The 27268-nt window shown below is 48.1% G+C and overlaps 1 protein-coding gene across 1 annotated transcript in view; it reads left to right on the top strand.

Annotated features, from left to right (window-relative positions):
- Positions 1-27268, top strand: part of LOC120936032 (altered inheritance of mitochondria protein 3-like) — an 85838-nt gene that overhangs the window by 38015 nt on the left and 20555 nt on the right. Inside the window, exons 3-4 of the mRNA XM_040348121.1 lie at positions 13941-14007; positions 26169-26232. Of these exons, the coding sequence (XP_040204055.1) occupies positions 13941-14007; positions 26169-26232 (131 nt within the window). The remainder of the gene's footprint in view (positions 1-13940; positions 14008-26168; positions 26233-27268) is intronic.

Below are 27268 nucleotides of genomic sequence, written 5' to 3' on the forward strand. Positions count from 1 at the left end.
TAAGGCTGCTCCTGCTATTAGGAGGCGCAGCCAATGTTAAGTATGGACGTCGTTCCCGCGTCGCGATTTGAAAATGTTACGTCGTTTGCGAAAGTCGTCCGTGAATGGCGCTGGACGCCATTTACGTTCACGTCTAAGCCAATGACGTCATTTACCGCAATGCACGTCGGGAAATTTTAGGGACGGCGCATGCGCAGTACGTTCGGCGCGGGAGCGCGCCTAATTTAAATGATCCACGCCCCCTACCCGGATCATTTGAATTACGCGCGCTTACGCCGGCCCCTTTTACGCTACGCCGCCGCAAATTACGGAGCAAGTGCTTCGTGAATACAGCGCTTGCTCCTGTAATTTACGGCGGCGTAGCGTAAAGACGATACGCTGCGTCGCCGTATCAGTGCTCGCCCCTACCTGAATCTACCCCATTGATACTTGGGGAGAATTTTTTCAATTTCTTGGTAGCAGTTACTAGAAATTCCTATCTTTTCTTCTGGTTCCAATTTATCTCTGGTGAGCAGATAAATCGCGCAGAGTAACGTTGTCAGCCTGGATCTGCCCCACCCCCCAAGCGTGGATCAGATGTCTTATTAATGAATATCGTTTTACAGTTTGACTCTGAGATATTGCCTTGTTGCCGGTGTTTCCTTTCCGACGTTTTTAGGAAATGATTCCTCTCGGAAAGTAAACCTTTTGTGATTGCAGGACGCGCCGCGGGGTAATCAGTTACACCAGTTGGACGGCCTGGCGGGCGGAACGCGTACAGCTGTTAACATCTGTCAGGACGAAGCGGCCAGAATTCACTCCGCAAGACGATTCGATATACTGGAGCTACAATGACAGGGGGCAGGAAGGCAACGCGGCGCGGAGAGGAAGTCTTCGAATTTCCTTCCACATTCACCAAAACACACCGAGGCCTCGGATCAAAGGTTGGGAACCGGCGGTGTCGTGTGTTAGAGTTTGGCCAGCCGCCAGAGATTCTGGATTGCGTGCGTGTGTTCAGCAGTTCATGGTCGACGCGGCGGCTCGACGCTAATTCAATCCACCGTATCTGAACCCAAGAGTGTAACTCCAACCTCCCGTGCCGGCTCTTCTTCTCACGGTTTAACCACTTCATCCCCGGACCATTTGGCTGCCCGCTTTTTGCGATTCGGCACTGCGTCGCTTTAACTGACAATTGCGTGGTCGTGCGACGTGGATCCCAAACAAAATTGACGTCCTTTTTTCCCCACAAACAGAGCTTTCTTTTGGTGGTATTTGATCACCTCTGCGGCTTTTATTTTTTTGCGCCATAAACAAAAAAAGAGCGACAATTTTGAAAAAAATTCAATATTTTTTAATTTTCGCTATAATAAATATCCCCCCAAAAATACTGGGGTAGATTCAAGTAGGGGAGCGCACTACTACGGCGGCGCAGCGTACCGTTTTTACGCTACGCCTCCGTAAATTACTTGAGCTACGATTCATTCACGAAGCATTTGCTCCGTAATTTGCGGCGGCGTTTCGTAAAAGTGGCCGGCATAAGCGCGCGTAATTTAAATGATCCCGTAGGGGGCGTGGATCATTTAAATTAGGCGGGTTCCCGCGCCGAAAGTAGTGCGCATGCTCCGTCGGGAAAATTTCCCGACGTGCATTGCGGTAAATGACGTCACAAGGACGTCATTTGCTTCGACGAGAACGTAAATGGCGTTCAGCGCCATTCACGATCCACTTACACAAACGACGCAAATTTAAAAAAACGCGACGCGGGAACGACGTCCATACTTAGCATTGGCTGCGCCTCCTAATAGCAGGAGCAGCCTTACGACGGATGCGCCGTACGCAAACTACGTAAAACTCGAACGCCGGGCGCACGTATGTTTGTGAATCGGCGTGAGTATGCAAATCTACGCTGACCACTACGGGAACGCCACCTAGCGGCCAGCGTCAGAATGCAGCCTAAGATACGACGGCATAAGAGCCTTATGCCAGTCATATCTTAGGCTACAGTCGGCGTATCGAGCTTTCTGAATTCAGAAAGTCGATACTCCGGCGCTACTTAGCAATTACGCTGCGTATCTATGGATACGCAGGTGTAATTGCTACCTGAATCTACCCCAATGTTTTCCTCAGTTTAGGCCGATACGTATTCTTCTTCTACATATTTTTGGTAAAAAAAAAAATAAAAAAATAAGCGTTTATTGATTGGTTTGCGTAAAAGTTATAGGCCCCGGATTCACAAAGCACTTACCCCGACGTATCTCCAGATACGCCGCGTAAGTGCAAATATGCGCCGTCGTATCTGTGCGCCGGGCCCACAAACTAAGATACGCTTAAAAACAGGCTTCATCCCACCGACGTAACTTGCCTACGCCGGCGTAGAGTGGGCGCATATTTATGCTGGACGCATTTGGCGCTCCCATTGATTTTCTGTGCCCACATCAATTGTCCCCACATCAATTGTCCCCACTGTGCCCACATCAATTGTCCCCACTGTGCCCACATCAATTGTCGCCACTGTGCCCACATCAATTGTCCCCACTGTGCCCACATCAATTGTCCCCACTGTGCCCACATCAATTGTCCCCACTGTGCCCACATCAATTGTCGCCACTGTGCCCACATCAATTGTCCCCACTGTCCCCACATCAATTGTCCCCACTGTGCCCACATCAATTGTCCCCACTGTGCCCACATCAATTGTCGCCACTGTGCCCACATCAATTGTCCCCACTGTGCCCACATCAATTGTCCCCACTGTGCCCACATCAATTGTCCCCACTGTGCCCACATCAATTGTCGCCACTGTGCCCACATCAATTTTCCCCCACTGTGCCCACATCAATTGTCCCCACTTTGCCCACATCAATTGTCCCCCTCTGTGCCCACATCAATTGTCCCCACTGTGCCCTGTAAAATGCTGCCATTCGGATTGCCCCCCCCGCCCGCCACTTACCTTTCTGGGGTTCGCCATTCTCTTTCCACGGTCCCTCGATGACGCTTCAGCCAATCAGGTCACTGATAACCAGAATCAGTGAACCTGATTGGCTGAGACGGCCGTCAGTCTTATCCAAGGGACGTAGCCCACTACGTTCCGAGGATAAGACATCCGAGAGCTGAAGGGCTGTACTGGGAAAGCCGCTGGCTCTGATAGGCACTTCCACACAGCCAACCAGCTGTCCTTATTCAGATAATCGCCGCCCAATGTCCGGTTATCTGAATAGGCTGGCCACAATAACATACACTCATGCAATGCATGAGTGTATGTTATTTGCGCGGCGCTGCAAAACGAATTTTTAAAAGCCTTTAAGGGCCCGTTTTTTTTAATGACTACAGGAGGGGGGGGGCAGCGCCCGGGCGCCCCCTATGGACGCCACTGGCCCCTCATATCAGCTATGATCTGCCTGCATTGCATAGATAGAGAATCCCAGCGACCCACTGATGACATCACTGAGTACCAAATAAGGTATATAAGCCCCTTCTGCAAGCCATGATCTAGTGTCATATGGACATTGTTCAAGAGGAACTGCAGTCTGCTCACATAATTTGTTCAAGCACTGATGGGCACTGATGAGGAGGCACTAATATGTAGAATTGATGGGCACTGATATGCAGCACTGATGGGCACTGATAGGTGACACTGAAATGCAGCACTAATGGTCACTGATAAGCTGTACTGATAAGGTGGCTATGATAAGGTGGCACTGATGAGGTGGCACTGATGGGCACTAATGAGGAGGCACTAATATGTAGTATTGATGGGTACTTATAGGTGGCATTGATATGCAGCACTGATGGACACCAATAGGCTACACTGATATGCTGCACTAATAGGTGGCACTGATGGGCACTGATAGGTGGCACTGATAGGCGGCACTGATGAGGAGGTACTGACAGGCATTGCTGATGGGCATCTGTGAAGGGCACTGGAAAGGTGTTACTGTTGGGCACTGATTGGCACTTTGGGCACTAATTGACACTTTGTGTGGGCACTGACTGGCAGATGATGGGCACTGATTGGCATTGTGGTGGGCACCTCTGATGGGGGCTGCACTGATAATCAATGTGCTGATTATTAGTGCACATACCCCTTCCTTCTGACAGGAGAGCCACCGATTGGCTCTCCCTGTCAGTGTGAACTGAGGAAAGCCAAACACCGGCACTTCCTGGTTCACGATGTGATCAGCTGTGATTGGTCGCAGCTGATCACATGGTAAAGAGCCTCTGTCAGAGGTTCTTTACCATGATTGGAGATGCGGTGTGTTAGAAAAGTGCTTTTTCCATACGTCTCCTTTAAGTAATGACAAATTTATTGCTGAATAAACAAACTGGTTCTGCTCCATGGGGGGGCGTACAGTGGGGAGAGCTGAACTGGTTAAAATTGTGAATAATATGTGATCTCTAGGGGCCGGTCCCCCCCGGCTCTTCTGTTGTCCAGCCTGTCTATATGCTGAATTCTCCGAGAAAACATTTTCGGGGTCAGGAAATGGGATCCATCTGGTGCGTATTAGTGCTGAAGATCTGCCAGGTTTGATACATTGCTCTGCAAGGCTTCTGTGCACTACGTGATGAAAGCAAGATGACTTCTCTGCATTGAACCCCCCAAACTCGGAGATCTCCTATTGGCCCGCATGACCTCGTTCAATGTGCCATAGGGGATTAGTGAGCGAGCAACGGCCAAGTTTATTGCCTGTTTGTGTGGAAAACAATTCGCCTTTTTTGTGTTTGTACCACCTGGCCTTGACATGTCCATAGTGTCTGTAAAAGTTTTTTTACAACCTTATTAAAGTTTGTTTCCAAGTTAAAGCAGCCAAAGATAACACGGTGAAAATGAAGAGCGCATTTAAAGATAAAATAACGAAACCAGCTTTTGCGGCAATATTTACGTCAATCTAGAGATTTCCCCCTGCAGTACTTTCTTTCTGCCGGCATCATTCAACCAACTTCCTCCCAGCCCCAGTTATCCCAGATCAGCCCCCAACCTGTGACTGGACAGTGAAAGGAGAAGCAGCACAGAGATGAGATCATTGATCTGCCACACTGCTCTTTCTTTCTATCAACTATTGCTGCAATATTTACGTCAATCCAGAGATTCCCCCTGCAGTACTTTCTTTCTGCCAGCATCATTTAACCAACTTCCTCCCAGCCCCAGTTATCCCAGATCAGCCCCCAACCTGTGACTGGACAGTGTAAGGAGAAGCAGCACAGGGATGAGATCATTGATCTGCCACTCTGCTCTCTCTTTCTATTAACTATTGCTGCAATATTTACATCAATCCAGAGATTTCCCCCTGCAGTACTTTCTTTCTGCCAGCATCATTCAACCATCTTCCTCCCAGTCCAAGTTGTCCCGGACCAGCCCCCAACCTGTGACTGGACAGTGAAAGGAGAAGAAGCACAGAGATTAGATCATTGCTCTGCCACACTGCTCCCTGCCTTATATCAACTATTGCTGCAATATTTATGTCAATCCAGAGATTTCCCCCTGCAGTACTTTCTTTCTGCCAGCATCATTCAACCAACTTCCTCCCAGTCCAAGTTGTCCCAGATCAGCCCCCAACCTGTGACTGGACAGTAAAAGGAGAAGCAGCACAGAGATGAGATCATTGCTCTGCCACACTGCTCTCTCTTTCTATTAACTATTGCTGCAATATTTACGCCAATCCAGAGATTTCCCCCTGCAGTACTTTCTTTCTGTCAGTATCATTCAACCAACTTCCTCCCATCCCCAGTTATCCCAGATCAGCCCCCAACCTGTGACTGGGCAGTGAAAGGAGAAGCAGCACAGAGATGAGATCATTGCTCTGCCACACTGCTCTCTCTTTCTATTACCTATTGCTGCAATATTTACGCCAATCCAGAGATTTCCCCCTGCAGTACTTTCTTTCTGTCAGTATCATTCAACCAACTTCCTCCCATCCCCAGTTATCCCAGATCAGCCCCCAACCTGTGACTGGGCAGTGAAAGGAGAAGCAGCACAGAGATGAGATCATTGCTCTGCCACACTGCTCTCTCTTTCTATTAACTATTGCTGCAATATTTACGCCAATCCAGAGATTTCCCCCTGCAGTACTTTCTTTCTGCCAGCATCATTCAACCAACTTCCTCCCAGTCCAAGTTGTCCCAGATCAACCACCAACCTGTGACTGGACAGTGAAAGGAGAAGAAGCACAGAGATGAGATCATTGCTCTGCTATACTGCTCCCGCCTTATATCAACTATTGCTGCAATATTTACGTCAATCCAGAGATTCCCCCTGTAGTACTTTCTTTCTGCTGGCATCATTCAACCAACTTCCTACCAGCCCCAATTGTCCCGGATCAGCCCACAACCTGTGAATGGATAGTGAAAAGAGAAGCAGCACAGAGATGAGCTAATTTTTCTGTCTGTCAACATCATTTAACCTTATTCTGAGCCCAGGTTGTCCAGGACATGCCCCCAATCCCAGCCAAAGATAAGGTAAAAATGAAGAGCCCACCAACCAACCAACTTCCTCCCAGTCCTCCTCGTTCGCCGCTGCCATGTCCCCTCGCAGATACTGCCTTGTTTCGCCGCTCCGGCGCTGTGATTGGCCGGAGCTCCCGCACATGCGCGCGGGACAAGCAGATCCCCGCGCATGCGTGAAAACACGGCATTAACCCAGGTTATGCCATTGTGAAAAACGTCACTTTCAGTGCGCCTGCGGCATTGTATACGGCGCGCAAGCGCTGTAGACATTGGTGCCTGTAATTAATGTAAATATCTCTTAACCCGTGTAGGTTTAGGAGATATTTCTTGCACCTACAGGTAAGCCTTAATCTAGGCTTAACTGTAGGTGAAAGTTTTGTGGTTGAGTTTACAACCACTTTAAAGTATTGGAATTTCCTTTCAAATTTGGCTGTTAGTGAACGTAACGAATGTATCCAAAGTTACAAATTATCCGAAATAAAGAATGCCGTATCTAAACGAATGGAACGTAACAAATTAATAATAATAAATAACAATAATAGTAAAAACTTTTTATTATTATTTTTTATTATTAATTTTTTCCGTTCTATTTGTATAGATACGACATTCGTTATTTCAGATAATTCGTAACTTCAGATAAATTTGTATTCGTTACACTGACTAACAGCCACATTTGAAAGGAAATTCCAATACCTATAATTTATTAGTTAGTTATTATTAGTTAGATAGTTAGTTCATTTTTCGGATTTTCGTTCTTTCGAATTTTCGGATTTTCTTTCTTACCTTTGGATTTTCTTATTTCTGAATTTCCGCGTTTCCGAAATGTAAAACTTCCGAATTTCTGATATTTCGAATTTAAAATTTTTCGAATTTACATATTTCGATCGTTATGATCGAAATATGTAAATTCGAAAAATTTTAAATTCGAAATATCAGAAATTCGGAAGTTTTAAATTTCGGAAACGCGGAAATTCGTTATGAATGACCCGGGGAAAAATGAAACGAAAACGAACACATTTTTTGGCAGTGCACATGTCTAGTTTGGAACTCACTGGATTTCTGGGAAATCAACTGATTTATTTTGAACTTGCTACACTTCTAAAGACACTTCGGGGTGACAACGCAGTTCATTATGCAGTGAAATCGCACAGCAGTGTTGTCACCCACTGGATAAGGTAGTCTTAGCATATTTACCTGCATTCCAAAACCACAGGACAATATTTTTCCTGACCATGGTCCACATTTCATCCGCCCTTTTTCCAGGTGGGCACACCCAAATCAAGCCCACTTCATAGGGCAATCCTGCCAAGACTGCTAATCACACCCAGTGGCGGCTGGTGCTCAACATTTTTTGGGGGGCGCAAACAAGCGGGAAAAAAAACAATTGCAGTCTCACTGTGCCCATCAAACGCAGCTACTGTGCCCATCAATTGCAACCACTGTGCCCATCAAAGGCAGCCACTGTGCCCATCAAATGCAGCCACTGTGCCATCAATTGTCACCACTGTGCCATGCCATCATACGCAGCCACTGTGCCATCAATTGTCGCCACTGTGTCCATTGTCGCCACTGTGCCAAATTGTCACCACTGTGCCCATCAATTGTCACCACTGTGCCCACCAAACCTTGGATAAGCATCTGGAAGCCGATGGGCTGTAATCGAAAAGCCTATCAGAGCCGCTGGCTCCGATAGGCACTTCCACAGCCAACCAGCTGCCGTTATTCAGATGGCCGGCGCTCGCCAGGGGGCCAGCCATCTGAATAGTCGACGGCAGCGGCAATACATAGATTCATGCAATGCATGAATCTATGTATTGTATACAGTGGCGGTGCGAGAGCCAGAGGGGGCTGCGCTCCGGCGCCCTCTATGGACGCAACGCCACTGATCACACCCACTTTATGGGTTGGTCCCACCCAGTCCCCCCTCTCAACATATACATGTTCAAGCACAGCCTTTATGCCAGCCAATAAAGCCTTTTTAGTTGGGGACATGGCATTGGTGGGACAAATCCAGGACAGTTGGCATCTGTGACTTAGATGGAGCAGAACCCCAACTGTCTGATGCTTTTACTGCCATCTTTTCCCTGGCTTCTTCTGAATGACAGGTATGAATGAGTAGGAATGGTGGCGCTGCCTAAGTATATGCCTGTATCTGTGTGGGCCTATTGTTGGTCCACCCAGAGCAGAGTCAACTGTGGAGTAGCCCAATATTCTCCGTTGGACTAAATGGATAATGCGCTGATAATAGTTCCAAGACTACACAGTAACTAAAGAGCAACCACTCTGAGGCTGTCAGTTACACTTAGAGTGCTCTATGGGTAAGTCCTGACGTTAGACGCCTACAGAGGTGTTAAGGTGGTAAGTTACTAGACAGTAAGATGCCTAAAGTGCCAGGGAACACCTGAGTTTGATCAAGAGGTGCTGTCTCTATGTAATAACAATACCAGGTATGGAGTTCCTAAATGTAAGCGTGTGCTTGCATGGGGAACATAAATATGGGACGGATATCATGTATATATATCGCTGGAAGATGTGTCAGGTTGTAAGTGGATATATGCCAAAAACCAACAATAATATGTACATCACATTAAGTATCAGCAAGATGTGTGAAAATTGTACAAATCCCAGTGTCATCAATCCAACCTGTGATCAGGTCGGGCAATTATACTCAATATTGTCCGTGACCCTAGAATGTAGGGGAAAACATTGATGGTGTATAGCAGCCTATAGGTGTCACATATATAGTCCATACATGTCCATAAATCATTAAGCATAGAAATACAGAAATCCTGGTGGTGCAATTGGAGTCCGATAGCAGAGTATAGATGTGGTAAAGGGGTGCTCCTACGACACACTGCGCCGTGATCCCGGTGCTCCCCTCAGGATTCCCCACTCACCAGATAGAAGTCCCCTCTTGGGGTGGCGTGCATATATCTGGTGAGTGGGGAATCCTGAGGGGAGCACCGGGATCACGGCGCAGTGTGTCGTAGGAGCACCCCTTTACCACATCTATACTCTGCTATCGGACTCCAATTGCACCACCAGGATTTCTGTATTTCTATGCTTAATGATTTATGGACATGTATGGACTATATATGTGACACCTATAGGCTGCTATACACCATCAATGTTTTCCCCTACATTCTAGGGTCACGGACAATATTGAGTATAATTGCCCGACCTGATCACAGGTTGGATTGATGACACTGGGATTTGTACAATTTTCACACATCTTGCTGATACTTAATGTGATGTACATATTATTGTTGGTTTTTGGCATATATCCACTTACAACCTGACACATCTTCCAGCGATATATATACATGATATCCGTCCCATATTTATGTTCCCCATGCAAGCACACGCTTACATTTAGGAACTCCATACCTGGTATTGTTATTACATAGAGACAGCACCTCTTGATCAAACTCAGGTGTTCCCTGGCACTTTAGGCATCTTACTGTCTAGTAACTTACCACCTTAACACCTCTGTAGGCGTCTAACGTCAGGACTTACCCATAGAGCACTCTAAGTGTAACTGACAGCCTCAGAGTGGTTGCTCTTTAGTTACTGTGTAGTCTTGGAACTATTATCAGCGCATTATCCATTTAGTCCAACGGAGAATATTGGGCTACTCCACAGTTGACTCTGCTCTGGGTGGACCAACAATAGGCCCACACAGATACAGGCATATACTTAGGCAGCGCCACCATTCCTACTCATTCATACCTATTTATCCTGTCCCCGAGGGGATAGTCATTTTAGGAAGGCAGCAGCCTCAGACCTTTGATATCCTAGCGCAGGTTTCTTTATATCTTCTTCTGAATGACAGTCCTCGGCTGCCTTGATTGGCTGGCATGGGATGACATCACTCCCGCATGCCCATGGCGTTCATTCATCCCAGCGCACTGGCATTGTGCCGGAAATGTAAGGATTGCAAACAGGCAGGTAGGTTTATTTTATATTCTGTCTGGTCTGCCCAACTTTTTTTTGTAGTTTTCCCTGTGCTGTATTGAAGTACATCAGGTTTTTATTATTATTCTATGGTATGCTGACATCTGGTGGTGGTTTGGAGTAGGGATCGATCAATATCGTTTTTTTTCAGAACCGATAGCGATTTTTCGCCTGCCTTTCGGGCCGATAGCCGATATCAGGTGCCGATATTCTGTACATTAGGGGGCAGATTCACGTAGAGCCGCGTAAAATTGTGCGGGCGTAATGTATCTGATTTACGTTACGCCTCCGCAACTTACACGGGCAAGTGCTGTATTCTCAAAGCACTTGCTCCGTAAGTTGCGACGGCGTAGCGTAAATCGGCCGGCGTAAGCCCGCCTAATTCAAATTTGGATCAGGGGGGCGTGTTTTATGCAAAACTACTGTGACCCGCCGTGATTGACAATTTTTTCGGAGCGGCGAATGCGCCGTCCGTGGAATTTCCCAGTGTGCATTGCTCCACGTGCATTGTTTCGACGTGAACGTAAAAGACGTCCAGCCCCATTCACAGACGACTTAGGCCGGGTACACACGGACAAACATGTATGGTGAAAGCGGTCCGTCGGACCGTTTTCACCATACATGTCTGCCAGAGGGCTTCTGTACGATGGTTGTACACACCATCGTACAGAAGTCCGCGCGTAAACAATACGCGGGGCGTGTCCGCGGTGTCGCCGCGTCGATGACGCGGTGTCGCCGCGACAATGACGCGGCGACGTGGGCGGCCCGCCTTTAAAATGCTTCCACGCATGCGTCGAAGTCATTCGACGCATGCGAGGGACGGCGGGCGCCTGGACATGTACGGTAGGTCTGTACATGTCCGAGCGGGCTGAATTCCAGCGGGCTGTTTTAAAACAAGTCCAGGAATATTTGTCTGCTGGGAAAAGGCCCGGCGGGCAAATGTTTGCTGGAATTCGGCCCGCTCGCGCCCACACACGACCAAACATGTCTGCTGAAACTGGCCTGCGGGCCAGTTTCAGCAGACATGTTTGGTCGTGAGTATGGGGCCTAACACAAACGACGTAACTTTTTCAAATTTTGACGCGGGAACGACGGCCATACTTAACATTGGCTGCGCCTCATATAGCAGGGGCAACTTTACGCCGGGAAAAGCCTAACGTAAACGTCGTAACTTTACTGCGTCGGACGCGCGTACGTTCGGGAATTCGCATATCTAGCTAATTTGCATACTCAACGCGGAATTTGACGGAAGCGCCACCTAGCGGTCCAAAAATAAAATGCGGATCTAATGGATATCTATGCGTAACTGATTCTAAGAATCAGGCACATAGATACGACGGCGCAACTCAGAGATACGGCGGCGTTAGTACTTTGCAGAGACAAGACTCAGCAAAGTTATTGTCTTCTTACACTTCAGAAGACTGGAAAAACATCTGCTGTACGCCAATTAGCTGAAGTAAAATTGTGTTGGATTCAACTTCTGCGTTTTTTGTTTTTTTTTAAGAGTTAAGCTGCCTGTGGATGTTGCCAAGTCAGCAGGTGACCATACTGTCCGGACAGACTGAGGGCTGGATTCAGATACAATGGTGTATCTATCCGCCCGGCGTAACGTATCTCAGATACGTTACGCCGCCGTAATTTAGGGCGCAAGTTCCGTATTCAGAAACAACTTGCGCCCTTATGCATGCAGAACTGCACACCGAACATGGAGATTGCGGTATAAACAAGCCCTTAAGGCTGCTTTCTCATTGGGCAGCGGAGGTGCGGTGACGGTATAGCCGCGCTATTTTTAGCGCTGCTATACCGTCGTATTTACCGCGATATTCGGGCGCTAGCAGTGAGGTTTTAACCCCCGCTAGCGGCCGAAAAAGGGTTAATACGGCCCGCATTGCGGGCAGTATTACCGCGGTTTCCCATTGATTTCAATGGGAAGGCGCGGTATATAGGTGCTCCTATACTGCTCCAAAGATGCGGCTAGCAGGACTTTTGGAGCGGTCCTGCTACCGCACAGCTTTAGTGTGCACATGTGCACTGATACACATGTGCACTGCCGAAAAAAAAAATCGTTTTCGTTTCATTTTTTTTTTTTTTTTCGGAAATTCTAAAATTCTGAAAGTCGCAAATTCGAAAATTCGGAAATTTGAAAATTCGATAATTCAATAATTCCAAAGTCAGAAATTCGGAAATCCAAAAATAAGAAAGGAAAATCCGAAAATTAGAAAGAATAAAAATCCAAAAATTCAAAATAATAACTAACTAATAATAATTAACTATTAAATTATAGGTATTGGAATACAAATTCTAACGAATACAAATTTATCTGAAGTTACGAATTATCCGAAATAAACAATGCTGTATCTAAACAAATGGAAAAAAAAAAAAATAATAATAAGTTATTATTATTGTTGTTTATTATTATTAATTTGTTACGTTCCATTCGTTTGGCTATGTATTCGTTATTACCAATAATTCGTAACTTCGGATAAATTCTTATTTGTTACGTTCACTAACAGCCAAATTTGAAAGAAAAATCCAATACCTAGAATTTAGTTAATTATTATTAGTTAGTTATCATTTAGAATTTTTGGATTTTCGTTCTTTCTCATTTCGGGATTTTCCTTTCTTATTTCCAAATTTTCTGATTTACGAAATTCCGAATTTTCAACTTTACGATTTTACGAATTTCGAATTTATACTTTAATAGTTAGTAATATTGAAGTTATTATCAGTTAGTTATTATTTCAGATTTTCGAGTTTTCGGGTTTTTGAACTTTTTTTTTATTTTTGTTCTTATTTTCTCATTTTCGTTCTTTCGAATTTTTGGATTTTAATGCTTATTTTTGGATTTCCGAATTTTCGGGTTACGAATTTCCGAAATTTCTGATTTCCAATTTCTGAAATTTTAGAATTTTTGAATTTCTGAAAATTTGAATTTTCTAATTTCCGAATTTTCTAATATTCGTAACAATTTGGAAATGTGAAAATTCTGATATTTACGAATTAACGGATTTGTCTAAATTCGTTTAAAAAAAACGAATTTGTAACTAAACAAATTGCACATGTCTAATACCAGATCCTTATCTTTGATGGGGGTCCGGTATGGGCGTCAAAGAGGACCTCACCTCCCAAATAAAAATCCTGTGTAAATCTCAGGACTGGATGGACAGAAATACAAACGTGGCAGGTAAAAGAGCTCCCAAAAATGTACTTAATCCGTGTATTTAGCTGCCTGTGATTCCGTTTGGGAATGGGCCATTTATATGGATACACCTTAATAAAATGGGAATGGTTGGTGATATTAACTTCTTGTTTGTGGCACATTAGTATATGTAAGGGGGGAAACTTTTCAAGATGGGTAGTGACCATGGCGGCCATTTTGAAGTCGGCCATTTTAAATCCAACTTTTGTTTTTGGTGTATCCATATAAATGGCCCACCCTGCAGAACTAAATAATGAAGGTAAGTAAGGTAAGTCCATGACAGCAGAGGCCACCGATACCCTAATACATGTGTGTGATCTGCAATGGTGTCTCGGAGATGTGACTTCTTTCATTCTCTGTTTTTCAGGAGATCTTCAGATATCACCAACAGCAGAGAAAAAAGAGAAAGGTCACATTCTGAGCTAAAAAAGGTGGTAAGTGTCTTAGGTTGAGTACATGCATGATGTTCCTGTAGGGTGTTCGCAGCTAAGTCTTAAGAAGGCTATTTGGCAAAAGGAAAGTTTTAACCCACAACTGATATTTCCATGTTTAGTCGATAATGGAGCGCTAGACCACCTAGCAGTCTTATCTATCTCTGAGATCTCTGAACGGAGTTCCTGGCTTTGCACACCTGCTGTGCCCATTATGAGGGGTTCCTACCATCTCTGTACTGAGTTCTTAGGTCTGTACACCTCCTGTGCCCATTATTAGGGGCTCCCACCATCCCTGTGCCGAGTTCCTGGGTCTGTACACCTGCTGTGCCCATTATAAGGGGTTCCCACCATCCCTGTGCTGAGTTCCTGGGTCTGTACACCTGCTGTGCCCATTATAAGGGGTTCCCACCATCCCTGTGCTGAGTTCCGGGGTCTATACACCTGCTGTGCCCATTATGAGGGGTTAATTTTGTTTATTGAAAAATCTTACAAACAACAACTTATATACAATAAAACCATAATAAATAAAACATATTTACAAAATAATTGAATATGACTATACAGAACAAAACAAATAATAAAAAACACACAAGAACATAATAAACGGTGCAAACCAAAATTGCGCACAACATAATCCCTACGGGAGAGTCAGACTAAAGAGCATCACCGTGCATATAGCCTTTTATATAAAGTGAGTGGGAACTGCCATTAAAGTAGTTGGGGCCGTTTCCTAACCTGACTACTCCCCCTCCCTGGAGAACCAGCGCGCTTCGTTGCACCCTGGCACTCTTCATCAATAGAGGATGCTGAACTAAACGAGCCCCATTCATCATCATCAACATCAACATCATCAGACAGTACCTTAAATTTATTCGCCAAAGGCAAAACCTCAGGACTTAAGGTAACTGTACCTCCTTTTTTCCCCTTCCTTTTGCCTCTCCTCCTTTTATCCTCCAACCACTCCATATCATCCTTGGACAACCCGGAGTCAGCAGCCTCCCCACACCTATCCTCCCCTTCACCTCCCTCCCCTCCACTCTCCCTTCCCTTGTCCACTACCAGGCCAGCCTCTTCACCATCCTCCCCACTCCTCTGCACCCCACGATCCTTAACAGGAACCCTGCAGCGTCGAGGGAGGGGGACTGGCACCGCACTTGATGCACCTGTCTCAGCACCTCTTGCTGCCTCTGCAATTTTAGAAGACACAGAAGGATTGGACACATTCTCTGCAACTGACACCTTACCTACAGACTGGGAAGACACTGACACATTGGGAATTGGCACAGACTGGGGCACCACAGACTGGGGAGATACTGACACATTGGGAATTGGCACAGACTCAGATGGACTCACAGGCCCTCCAGCTGTTGAGCTCTGGGCATCCTCCATGTCCAGGCGGAAGAACTCTCTCATGAGCTCAGGCTTATTGTGCATTGCCTCAGGACACTGGCTGTAAGGATGTCCCACCGCATTGCACAGATTGCACCTTATGAGGTTACAATCCTTCGCCAGATGTCCTATACCCTGGCACAGAGAGCACTTCATCACTGGACAGGAGGATGCAAGGTGACTCTTGTCTACACACTTATTGCAGAGCTTTTGGTCAGCCTGTCCCTCCCCAGGAAAGCTGAGGATGGCAGATGCTGGACGACATTATCAATGATCTTTAGTTTTAACTGAGCAGACCACCCCCCCGTCCATATTCCCCGGTCATCCAGAATCTTTTTTAGGGGGCCCAGGACGTCTCCATACCTCCTCAGCCATATACATAAATCCCCCTGTGGTATGGACTCATTGCGGACCAAAATCGTGACCACTTTAATGAGGGGCTGGCGGGAGACAAGCTTGGGCATGAGCCCCTTCCAGTCCGGCAGGCCCCTACACACACGTTCATATTTCTCCCAAAATATGTCCAAAGACTCCGGACGGAGAAAGGACAAATCGTACTCATAGGAACCTGCCGGACTGATCAGGGCGAAGATATCTGCGGGCGTGAACCCCATCTGTAGAATCTTATCCACCACCGCCCTCCTATGTGGGGGGATTCCACCGCCTTCCCACCTCAGCTGCACAACATTCCTCCTTTTAAACATGGAGGAAGACAAAACATTCCCATGCTCCTTCCCTGCTTGTTCCCCCTTCCCAGATCCTGCAGCAGCAACACCAGCATAGGATTTCCTTCCACCCCCAGTATTCACAGTCTTGTCCTTAGACACAGTCACACTTGCTGGCAAAGAGTCTGATTCAGCTGGGATTGTATTAGCAGAGTCAGGACCCACCCCCTCCCCCCGCTCTGTACACACAGCTCCAGTCCTGTCCACTGCACACTCCTGGGGAGTTGTGGCACTACTGCACCCAGCATCTCCTTCATCATTCACAGTTACAGCCACTGTGCCTGGTCCAGGCAAAGTCCCTGTATTGTCCATGGACCTCTCTGCAGACTGATGCTGACAGTTATTAGCAGATGCATTGTCATTAAAGTTCATACCATCTTGCACACACACTGTACCTGCACCTGCTTGCTGTGTTGTCACCGCAGCGATGTCATGGCTGATGGTGGGGTCAGATTTCTCCCCAGTTGTTGCAGACTTTATGGTGGATCTTACTCTAGGCACAGGTTTGTCTTCCACAGGGCCAGGAACGGTGTCCATCTTATCATCATCCGGGGAAGTCGCATCAGGAGGGGATTCCAGCTTGGTGATAAACTCCATCATGGCAGAACCTTCACCCTCCTGAGATGTTCCACATTGCTGGGGTGGGAAGGGGACAGAGGCCTCCGCCATTGAGGGCTCAGCAGATTCCCGAGGTGTGGAACTGATGGGCTCATACTCCGGGCCCACCGTCTCACTCACTGCTGACTCCGCCTGTACCTGCATCTCCTCGCTGGTCTCCCCATCCTCCATGCATGAAGCGGCTCCTCTTCTCATGCGATTAAATCGCTCCTCATTTTTATATTTCTCTTTAAAAATTCCGCTATTCTCCTTCAGAGAATACAGCAAATCCTTCTGCCTCCTCACAGCTTGCTCCAGGTCCTTCAGCTCAGGTCTCAGAGCCGGTCTTTTCTTGCTGTACATTTTCGCACAAATCTGCTTTTTCTTTCTGAACTCGGCCACCATGCCCATCAACTTCTCCTCCTCCTTCTCAATCCGCTTCAGCTTGCTGACAGTCCTCTGTCTAAAGGCCGACAGGGACTCATCTCGTCTTTGGCTAGGCCCAGATTCTTCCACAGGCCTATCCAGGGGGGCCCCGCCCGGCTCCTCCCCAGGATCCAGCATCCCTCCTGGGGCAGAGAAGCTACTCTAGCCCCTGGTCTCTGGAGCAAAGGAGCTAGCAACCACACCCTCACTGACAAGGAGTGGAATGGCAGTTTCCCACCATCCCTGTGCTGAGTTCCTAGGTCTGCCCCCCCCCTCCCTGTGCTGAGTTCCTAGGTCTGCCCCCTCCCCACCATCCCTGTGCTGAGTTCCTGGGTCTGCCCCCCTCTCTGTGCCCATTTTGAAGGATTCCCACCAACCCTGTGCTGAGTTCCTAGGTATGTACACCTGCTGAGTCCATTGTGAGGGGTTCCCACCATCCCTGTGCTGAGTTCCTAGGTCTGCCCCCCCCCCTCACCATCCCTGTGCTGAGCGCAGTGCTTAGGAATGTGCTAAGTACAGAGTGCAGGGTTTAGAGTTGTGCTATGCACAATGTGCAGAGTTAGGGAGTGTGTTATGTATGTAGCGCCTGTGTACTTTATAGTACTGGTGCTAGTTAAATTTAAGGGTAGATCAGAGTGTAGTTAAACTCTGATCCAGATTGTTATGTGTAAAACAGGGTCTCTGTCTCAGCTTGGCTGTGCTGTGGGCTTATTCTGTTGTACTGGGGTGTTCTTCCAACCCCGGTGCTGCAGGTGGCAGCAGTGGAGTCAAGGTTTGGGTGCTCTTTCCCAGCAGCCAATCAGGAGGGTTTGTCCTCGCTGAGCATGCTGGGGAGGGGTATTTATGAGGCAGACGCCATTGGTTCTGGGTCTTCTTCGTCCAGTGTGGCACCCACCTTTAGGGTGGCATCATCACGGCGCCCCGGCGTTATGGTCTACCTGTCCGGGACGTGCGTGCCATGCGGTGTTCCTGGTTCCGAGACCATGCTGACCAGGAGCATCTGAACAGTGGCGGGGACCCAGTGAGCGAATGGGTTTCCACTTCTGAAGATCCCAAGCTGTACTGCTGTTCGGTGGGGAGTCGGTCTGAGGAGCGCCATTAAGAGGCTGGTAATCCAAAAGGGGGCCTGGACAAACCACCGGGGACCAAGGTAGCCGCACACTGAGGGATTGATCCCCTGTCAGTCGGTACCTGGGCGGCAAGTTGAAGAAGATCCAGGCGTAACTTATCCAGAGAGGGGCTGTGGCAGAGGTGTCTTTCTGAGGCTCGCTGAGGGAGGTCTGAGGTCCTTTCTTCTTCAACTTTACTTTCCTCACCACAAGTTTACTGTTTTTACCCGACTTGGTAATAAAGAGCACAACAAAGAGCACCTGTCTGGACATTCCTTTACTTCTACTATATGCAATACGCATCATTCACCACTAGGAGTTCGGAGGATCCAAGAGGTAAATGTGCCACCCAAAAATCCAGCAGCTCCTCCAGGGGTTAGTGCTACATGTACAGAGTGCAGTGGTCAGTAGTGCTTTATGTACAGCGTGTAGCGTTCAGCAGTGCGTTGTGTACAGAGTGCAGGGTTTAGGGGTGCGTGGTTTACAGGGGTTAGGGGTGTGCTATGTAGAGTGTAAAGTTCAGGGTGTCTGGGTGACGATGCGTTTTTTTGTGGCCAATTTGTCAGGAAATGGCTGGTGTTAGCACTTCAATCATCACAACACCATGGTTAATATGGTGTCAGGATGATTGAAGCGCATTATTTTTATTATTATATTGTAATATATTAAACAGTTAAACTCACCATAATGCAGAATCTGCCACCAGATGCAGCTTGCCACAGTGTCTGTCACCAGATGAAGATTGCCACAGCCACATGCCACCAGATGCAGATAGCCACATGCCACCAGATGCAGATAGCCACATGCCACCAGATCCAGATTGCCACAGTCACTTGCCACATGCCACCAGATCCAGATTGCCACAGTCACTTGCCACATGCCACCAGATGTAGATTGCCACAGTCACTTGCCACATGCCACCAGATGCAGATTGCCACATGCCACCAGATGCAGATTGCCACAGTCACATTCCACATGCCACCAGATCCAGATTGCCACATGCCACCAGATGCAGATTGCCACCAGATGCAGATTGCCACAGTCACTTGCCACATGCCACCAGATGCAGATTGCCACAGTCACATTCCACATGCCACCAGATGCAGATTGCCACATGCCACCAGATGCAGATTGCCACCAGATGTAGATTGCCAAAGTCACTTGCCACAGTCACTTGCCACATGCCACTAGATGCAGATTGCCACAGTCACTTGCCACATGCCACCAGATGCAGATTGCCACCAGATGTAGATTGCCACAGTCACTTGCCACATGCCACCAGATGCAGATTGTCACAGTTACTTGCCACATGCCACCAGATGCAAATTGCCACAGTTACTTGCCGCATTCCACCAGATGTAGATTGCCAAAATCACTTGCCACATGCCACCAGATGCAGATTGCCACCAGATGTAGATTGCCACAGTCATTTGCCACATGCCACCAGATGTAGATTGCCACAGTCACTTGCCACATGCCACCAGATGCAGATTGTCACAGTTACTTGCCACATGCCACCAGATGCAAATTGCCACAGTTACTTGCCACATGCCACCAGATGTAGATTGCCAAAATCACTTGCCACATGCCACCAGATGCAGATTGTCACAGTTACTTGTCACATGCCACCAGATGCAAATTGCCACAGTTACTTGCCACATGCCACCAGATGTAGATTGCCAAAATCACTTGCCACATGCCACCAGATGCAGATTGTCACAGTCACTTGCCACATGCCACCAGATGTAGATTGCCACAGTCACTTGACACATGCCACCAGATGTAGATTGCCACAGTCACTTGCCACATGCCACCAGATGCAGATTGCCACAGTTACTTGCCACCAGATGTAGATTGCCAAAATCACTTGCCACATGCCACCAGATGCAGATTGCCACATGCCACCAGATGTAGATTGCCACAGTCAATTGCCACAGTCACTTGCCACAGTCCCTTGCCACATGCCACCAGATGTAGATTGCCACAGTCACTTGACACATGCCACCAGATGTAGATTACCACAGTCACTTGCCACATGCCACCAGATGCAGATTGCACATGCCACTGCCTACTAGATGCAAATTGTCACTAAGCACAGTGAGTTCCGCGTGAGAGAGAACAGTGGTGATGTGGGGCGGGCAGTGGAAGATGATGTCATCTTTCTGCTTGCCTGCTTCACCCCTAACAATGTAGCGGCGGGGCTGTGTGGGCGGAAGTGCGGTGATGGCGGCGGTCTCTGCTCGCCCGCTGCCACCGCACCTCAGATAACACAGACTTCGCGGCCCACCGGTAAACAAGCTGCCATTCCAAGACCGCTAACCTAACCCCCCCCCCCCCCAACCGCGCTGATTGCGTGTAACCAGAACGCTCAGCCTGGCACAAAACCTCGTCCTCTTATTGCCGAAATGTTCCCGGGAGGAGGCCCAACCTCTGAAGAAGTAAAAGAGAAGAAAAGAACTCCCCTGCCTGAGTTTTAGCACAGTCATCCATCAGTTTGAATTGCCATAAGTTAATGCATATGTACTGTGCGAAAACAATGAAAGCCACATAGACAGGCATCCATTACTGCCCTGGGCTGCTAAACCCTAATCTAATAGCACCTTATTATCGTGGCAGCGAAATGCGCTAGGAATTTATCATGTGGAGTGTTGTGCGTCCCAGAAGCAGTTTAACTCTATATGCCGAGCATGGCTCCGTGCTTTAGGATCTAAAAATAAAGGGTGAGATTCACCAAAGAGATACGCCGTCGTATCCCTGGCCCGGATTCAAGAAGCAATTGCGCCTGTGTAACCATAGGTTACGCAGCGCAATTGCTTACTTGCCCCGGCGTAACGAATGCTCCTGATTCAGGAACCTCGTTACGCCGACTGCAGCCTAAGATATGCGCGGCATAAGGCTCTTATGCCCGCATATCTTAGGCTGCATTCTTGCGATGGCCGCTAGGTGGCGTTCCCGTTGTGCTCAGCGTATAGTATGCAAATTGCATACTAACGCCGATTCACAACGTTACGCGAGCCCTGCGTACGCAGTTTACGTCGTTTGCGTACGACGTTTTTCGCGTAAGGCTGCCCCTGCTATGAGCAGGGGCAGCCAATGTTCCGTATACCCGTCGTTCCCGCGTCGCAAAATTTCAAATTTACGTAGTTTGCGTAAGTGATTCGTGAATGGCGCTGGACGCCATTCACGTTCACTTTGAAGCAAATGACGTCCTTGCGACGTCATCTGCCGCAATGCACGTCGGGAAAGTTTCCCGACGGAGCATGCGCTCTACGATCGGAGCGGGAACGCGCCTAATTTAAATGATTCCCGCCCCCTACGGGATCATTTAAATTGCCCGCGCTGACGCCGGGCATTTTGCTGGCGCGCCCACGCAATTTACGGAATCAAGGGCAGCGCAGTAAATTTGCGGGGGCGCAGGGCAAAAACGTTGCCTGCGCCTCCGTAAAAAATGCGCAAATCTACCTGAATCCGGGCCCCTGTTTCTATCTATGCGACTGATTCATAGAATCAGTTACGCATAGATAGCCAGAAGATCCGACAGGTGTAATTGTTTTACACTGTCGGATCTTAGGATGCAGTACCGCGGCCGCCGCTGGGGGGAGTTTGCGTCGTAAACCAGCGTCGGGTATGCAAATTAGGAGTTACGGCGATTCCCGACGGATTTTCGCGTTCGCTACGTCGCCGCTAGTCTAGTTTCCCGTCGCAAAGTTAGTCGGTTTTTTTGGTTCCTTAACTTTCAACAATCGTATTGCTGTATAAAGTATGGCCGTCGTTCCCGCGTCGAAATGTAAAAAATAACGTAGTTTGCGTAAGCCGTCCGGGAATACGGAATTACGCTACGCGCGTCGCCGTTCGAAAAAATGACGTCACGGCGCGCAAAGCACGGCGGGAGTTAAGAAACGGAGCATGCGCAGTAGGTCCGGCGCGGGAGCGCGCCTAATTTAAATGGCACACGCCCCTTTAAATTGGCCCGCCTTGCAAATAGTAGGCCATACATGCTTCAACTAGACCAGGGGTCTCCAAACGTTCCAAACAAAGGGCCAGTTTACTGTCCTTCAGATTTTAGGGGGGCGGGACTTGTGGCCACTGGGAGTAGAAAACGTTGCGATAACATTGAGAGATAAATAATGCCCCATTGTTTGTCTCAGTGGGGGTAATTGTGCCCCATCGTTGGTGTCAGTGGGAGAAATTGTGCCCCATTGTTGGAATCACTTTTAGGAATTGTCCCCTATTCATTGGACCCCCATTATTGATATCGTTGGAAGAAATTGTTCCCCATCGTTGGTGTCATTGGGAGAAATTGTGCCCCATCATTGGTGTCATTGGAGGAATTGTCCCCTATCATTGGTGTCATTGGACCCCATTATTTGTATCATTGGAAGAAATTGTGCACCATCATTGGTGTCATTGAGAGAAGTTGTGCCCCATCATTGGTGTCACTGGGCCCCATTATTAGTGTCATTGAGAGAAATTGTGCCCCATCATTGGTGGAATTGTCCCCTATCATTGGTGTCATTGGACCCCATTATTGGTGTCATTGGAAAACATGGTTCCCCATCGTTGGTGTCATTGCAGGAATGGTGCCCCATCATTGGTGTCATTGGAGAAATTGTCCCCTATCATTGGATGAAATTGTTCCCCATCGTTGGTGTCATTGAGGGAATAGTACCCCATCATTGTTGTCATTGGGCCTCGTTATTGGTGTCATTGGAAGAAATTGTAGCCCATTGTTGGTGTCATCGGGGGGAATTGTGCCCTATCATTGGTGTCATTGGAGGAATTGTCCCCTATCATTGGTGTCATTGGACCCCATCATTGGTGTCATTGAGAGAAGTTGTGCCACATCATTGGTGTCATTGGAGGAATTGTCCCCTATCATTGGTGTCATTGGACCCCATTATTGGTGTCATTGGAAAAAATTGTTCCCCATAGTTGGTGTCATTAGGAGGAATTGTGCCCCATCATTGGAGGAATTGTGCCCCATCATTGGTGTCATTGGACCCCATTATTGGTGTCATTGGAAGAAATTGTGCACCATTGTTGGTGTCATTGGAGGAATTGTGCCCCATCATTGGTGTAATTGGAGGAATTGTCCCCTATCATTGGTGTCATTGGACCCCATTATTGGTATCATTGGAAGAAATTGTGCACCATCGTTGGTGTCATTGGAGGAATTGTGCCCCATCACTGGTGTTATTGGGCCTCATTATTGGTGTCATTGGGAGAAATTGTGGCCCATTGTTGGTGTCATCGGGGGAATTGTGTCTCATCATTGGTTTCATTGAGAGAAATTGTGCCCTATCATTCGTGTCATTGGACCCCATTATTGGTGTTATTGGAAGAAATTGTTCCCCATAGTTGGTGTCATTAGGAGGAATTGTGCCCCATCATTGGAGGAATTGTGCCCCATCATTGGAGGAATTGTGCCCCATCATTGGTGTCATTGGAGGAATTGTGCCCTATCATTCGTGTCATTGGACCCCATTATTGGTGTCATTGGAAGAAATTGTTCCCCATAGTTGGTGCCATTAGAAGGAATTGTGCCCCATCATTGAGGGAATTGTGCCCCATCATTGGTGTCATTGGACCCCATTATTGGTGTCATTGGAAGAAATTGTTTCCCATCGTTGGTGTCATTGGAGGAATTGTCCCCTATCATTGGTTTCATTGGTCCCCATTATTGGTATCATTGGAAGAAATTGTGCCCCATCATTGGTGGAATTGTCCCCTATCATTAGTGTCATTGGACCCCATTATTGGTGTCATTGGAAAAAGTTGTTCCCCATCGTTGGTGTCATTGGAAGAAATTGTTCCCCATAGTTGGTGTCATTAGGAGGAATTGTGCCCCATCATTGGTGTAATGGGAGGAATTGTCCCCTATCATTGGTGTCATTGGTCCCCATTATTGGTGTCATTGGAAGAAATTGTTTCCCATCGTTGGTGTCATTGGAGTAATGGTCCCCATCATTGGTGTCATTAGGAGGAATTGTGCCCCATCATTGGTGTCATTGGTCCCCATTATTGGTGTCATTGGAAGAAATTGTTTCCCATCGTTGGTGTCATTGGAGTAATGGTCCCCATCATTGGTGTCATTGGAGGAATTGTGCCCCATCATTGGTGTTATTGGATGAAATTGTTCCCCATCATTGGTGTCATTGGGAGAATAGTACCCCGTCATTGGTGTCATTGGGCCTCATTATTGGTGTCATTGGGAGAAATTGTGGCCCATCATTGGTATCATCGGGGGGAATTGTGCCCCGTCATTGATGTAATTGGAAGGAATTGTTCCCCATCATTGGTGTAATTGGGAGGAATTGTGTCCCTTCATTGGTGTGAGTGGGGGGGGGGGGGGTTATGTCCCATTGTTGGTATCAGTGGATGAAACAGTGCCCCTGAGGGCCGCATAAAAGCAAGCAAAGGGCCACATCTGGCCCCCAGGCCACAGTTTGGAGACCCCTGAACTAGACAAAAGAGGTGGCATCTCCTGCTACTATGACATACCTGGTGAAGACTGGAACGTTATGGAGACCTCTCTTGCACTTCCTGCCCAACACTCCTGATGGTGGAGACAGAGGGCAAGGAGTGGCACGAGTGCCGTAGTAGCTGGTTGGTGATGTCCACCCCGTAGGTGGGTAGAGCTGGTAGTCGCAGTCCTCAAAACAGGATGCAGGAGCAGCTTGGCACCAGAGCAGGAGATGGAAGCAGGACTAGGAGAGGGGCAGTAGTCATCAACAACCGGGTATCAGCAAGCAAAGTATATCCAGGCGGCAGGCCGAGGTCAGTAACAGCCGGGCAAAGCAATACACAATCAGCAGGCAGAGACAAGTCCAGAGGGCAGGCCGAGGTCAGTAACAGCCGGGCAAAGCAATACACAATCAGCAGGCAGAGACAAGTCCAGAGGGCAGGCCGAGGTCAGTAACAGCCGGGCAAAGCAATACACAATCAGCAGGCAGAGACAAGTCCAGAGGGCAGGCCGAGGTCAGTAACAGCCGGGCAAAGCAATACACAATCAGCAGGCAGAGACAAGTCCAGAGGGCAGGCCGAGGTCAGTAACAGCCGGGCAAAGCAATACAGTTACTGATGGGCACAGTGGCAGCTACTGATGGGCACAGTGGCAGCTATTGATGGGCACAGTGGCAGCAATTGATGGGCACAGTGGCTGCGTTTTGTGGGCACAGTGGCAGCAATTGATGGACACAGTGGCTACGTTTAATGGGCACAGTGGCTGCGTGTGATGGGCACAGTGGCTGCGTGTGATGGGCACAGTGGCTACGTTTGATGGGCACAGTGGCTGCGTTTGATGGGCACAGTGGCTGCGTTTGATGGGCACAGTGGCAGCAATTGATGGGCACAGTGGCTGCGTTTGATGGGCACAGTGGCAGCAATTGATGGGCACAGTGGCTACGTTTGATGGGCACAGTGGCTGCGTGTGATGGGCACAGTGGCAGCAATTGATAGGCACAGTGGCTACGTTTGATGGGCACAGTGGCTGTGTGTGATGGGCACAGTGGCAGCAATTGATAGGCACAGTGGCTACGTTTGATGGGCACAGTGGCTGCGTGTGATGGGCACAGTGGCAGCAATTGATGGGCACAGTGGCTACGTTTGATGGGCACAGTGGCTGCGTGTGATGGGCACAGTGGCAGCAATTGATAGGCACAGTGGCTACGTTTGATGGGCACAGTGGCTGTGTGTGATGGGCACAGTGGCAGCAATTGATGGGCACAGTGGCAGCAATTGATGTTTTTTTTTATTCAGTTTGTTTGCGCCCCCCCAAAAAAAATTTGAGCGCCAGCCGCCACTGGATTTGGTTATGATGCAGGCAAAGCAAGTCCAACATTCCTGAGCAAAGTCCTTATACTTGCTGTGATTTTGCTAAATTCTCTGATTTGAGATTCTTTCTTTTTCATTCTAGACAATCCTCACGGAATCCGAGACGCAAGACGCCAAGGTGACAAATAATGGAGTCATCCCTTCAGGTAGGGCAGATATATGTTGTGTTGATGATGTTATGTGACCCCGTCGTTTGCGTACGTCGTTTTCGCCGTAAGGCTGCTCCTGCTATTAGGAGGCGCAGCCAATGTTAAGTATGGACGTCGTTCCCGCGTCACGATTTTCAAAATTTGCGTCGTTTGCGTAACTTGTTCATGAATAGCGCTGGACGCCATTTACGTTCACGTCGAAGCCAATGACGTCCTTGCGACGTCATTTACCACAATGCACGTCGGGAAATTTTCCCGACGGAGCATGCGCAGTACGTTCGGCGCAGGAACGCGCCTAATTTAAATGAGCCACGCCCCTACGGGATGATTTAAATTACGCGCGCTTACGCCGGCCCCTTTTACGAAACGGAGCAAATGCTTCGTGAATGAAGCGTAGCTCCAGTAATTTACGGAGGCGTAGCGTAAAAACGGTACGCTGCGCCGCCGTTTCAGTGCACGCACCTAGCTGAATCTACCCCCCTGTATATAAAGCAGTGAATCTGACATTCACCAAATGTCAGGTGCATGTGTTTTAAATGGCCCAGATTCAAGAAGCACTTGCGCCCGCGCAACCATAGGTTACGCAGCGCAAGTGCTTACTTGCTCCGGTGTAACGAGTGCTCCTGATTCAGGAACCTCGTTACACCGACTGCAGGCTAAAATCTGCGCGGCATAAGGCTCTTTAGGCTGCATTCTTGCGATGACCGCTAGAGGGCGCTCCCATTGTGTATCAGCGTGTAGTATGCAAATTGCATACTACCACCGATTCACAAACTTGCGCGGGCACCGCGCAAGCCAGGTACGGAGTTTTAGCGCAAGGCTGCCCCTTCTAATAGTAGGGGCAGCCAATGCTAAAGTATAGCCGGCCTTCCCGCGCCGTGAAATTTGAATTTCACGGCGTTTGCGTAAGTGAAACGTGAATGGCGCTGGACGCCATTCACATTCACTTAGAAGCAAATGGCGTCCTTGCGACGTCATTTGCCGCAATGCGCGTCGGGAAAGTTTCCCGACGGAGCATGCGCTGTACGCTCGG

The sequence above is a fragment of the Rana temporaria genome, chromosome 4 (genome assembly GCF_905171775.1).
Source record: "Rana temporaria chromosome 4, aRanTem1.1, whole genome shotgun sequence".
NCBI classification, from domain to species: domain Eukaryota; kingdom Metazoa; phylum Chordata; class Amphibia; order Anura; family Ranidae; genus Rana; species Rana temporaria.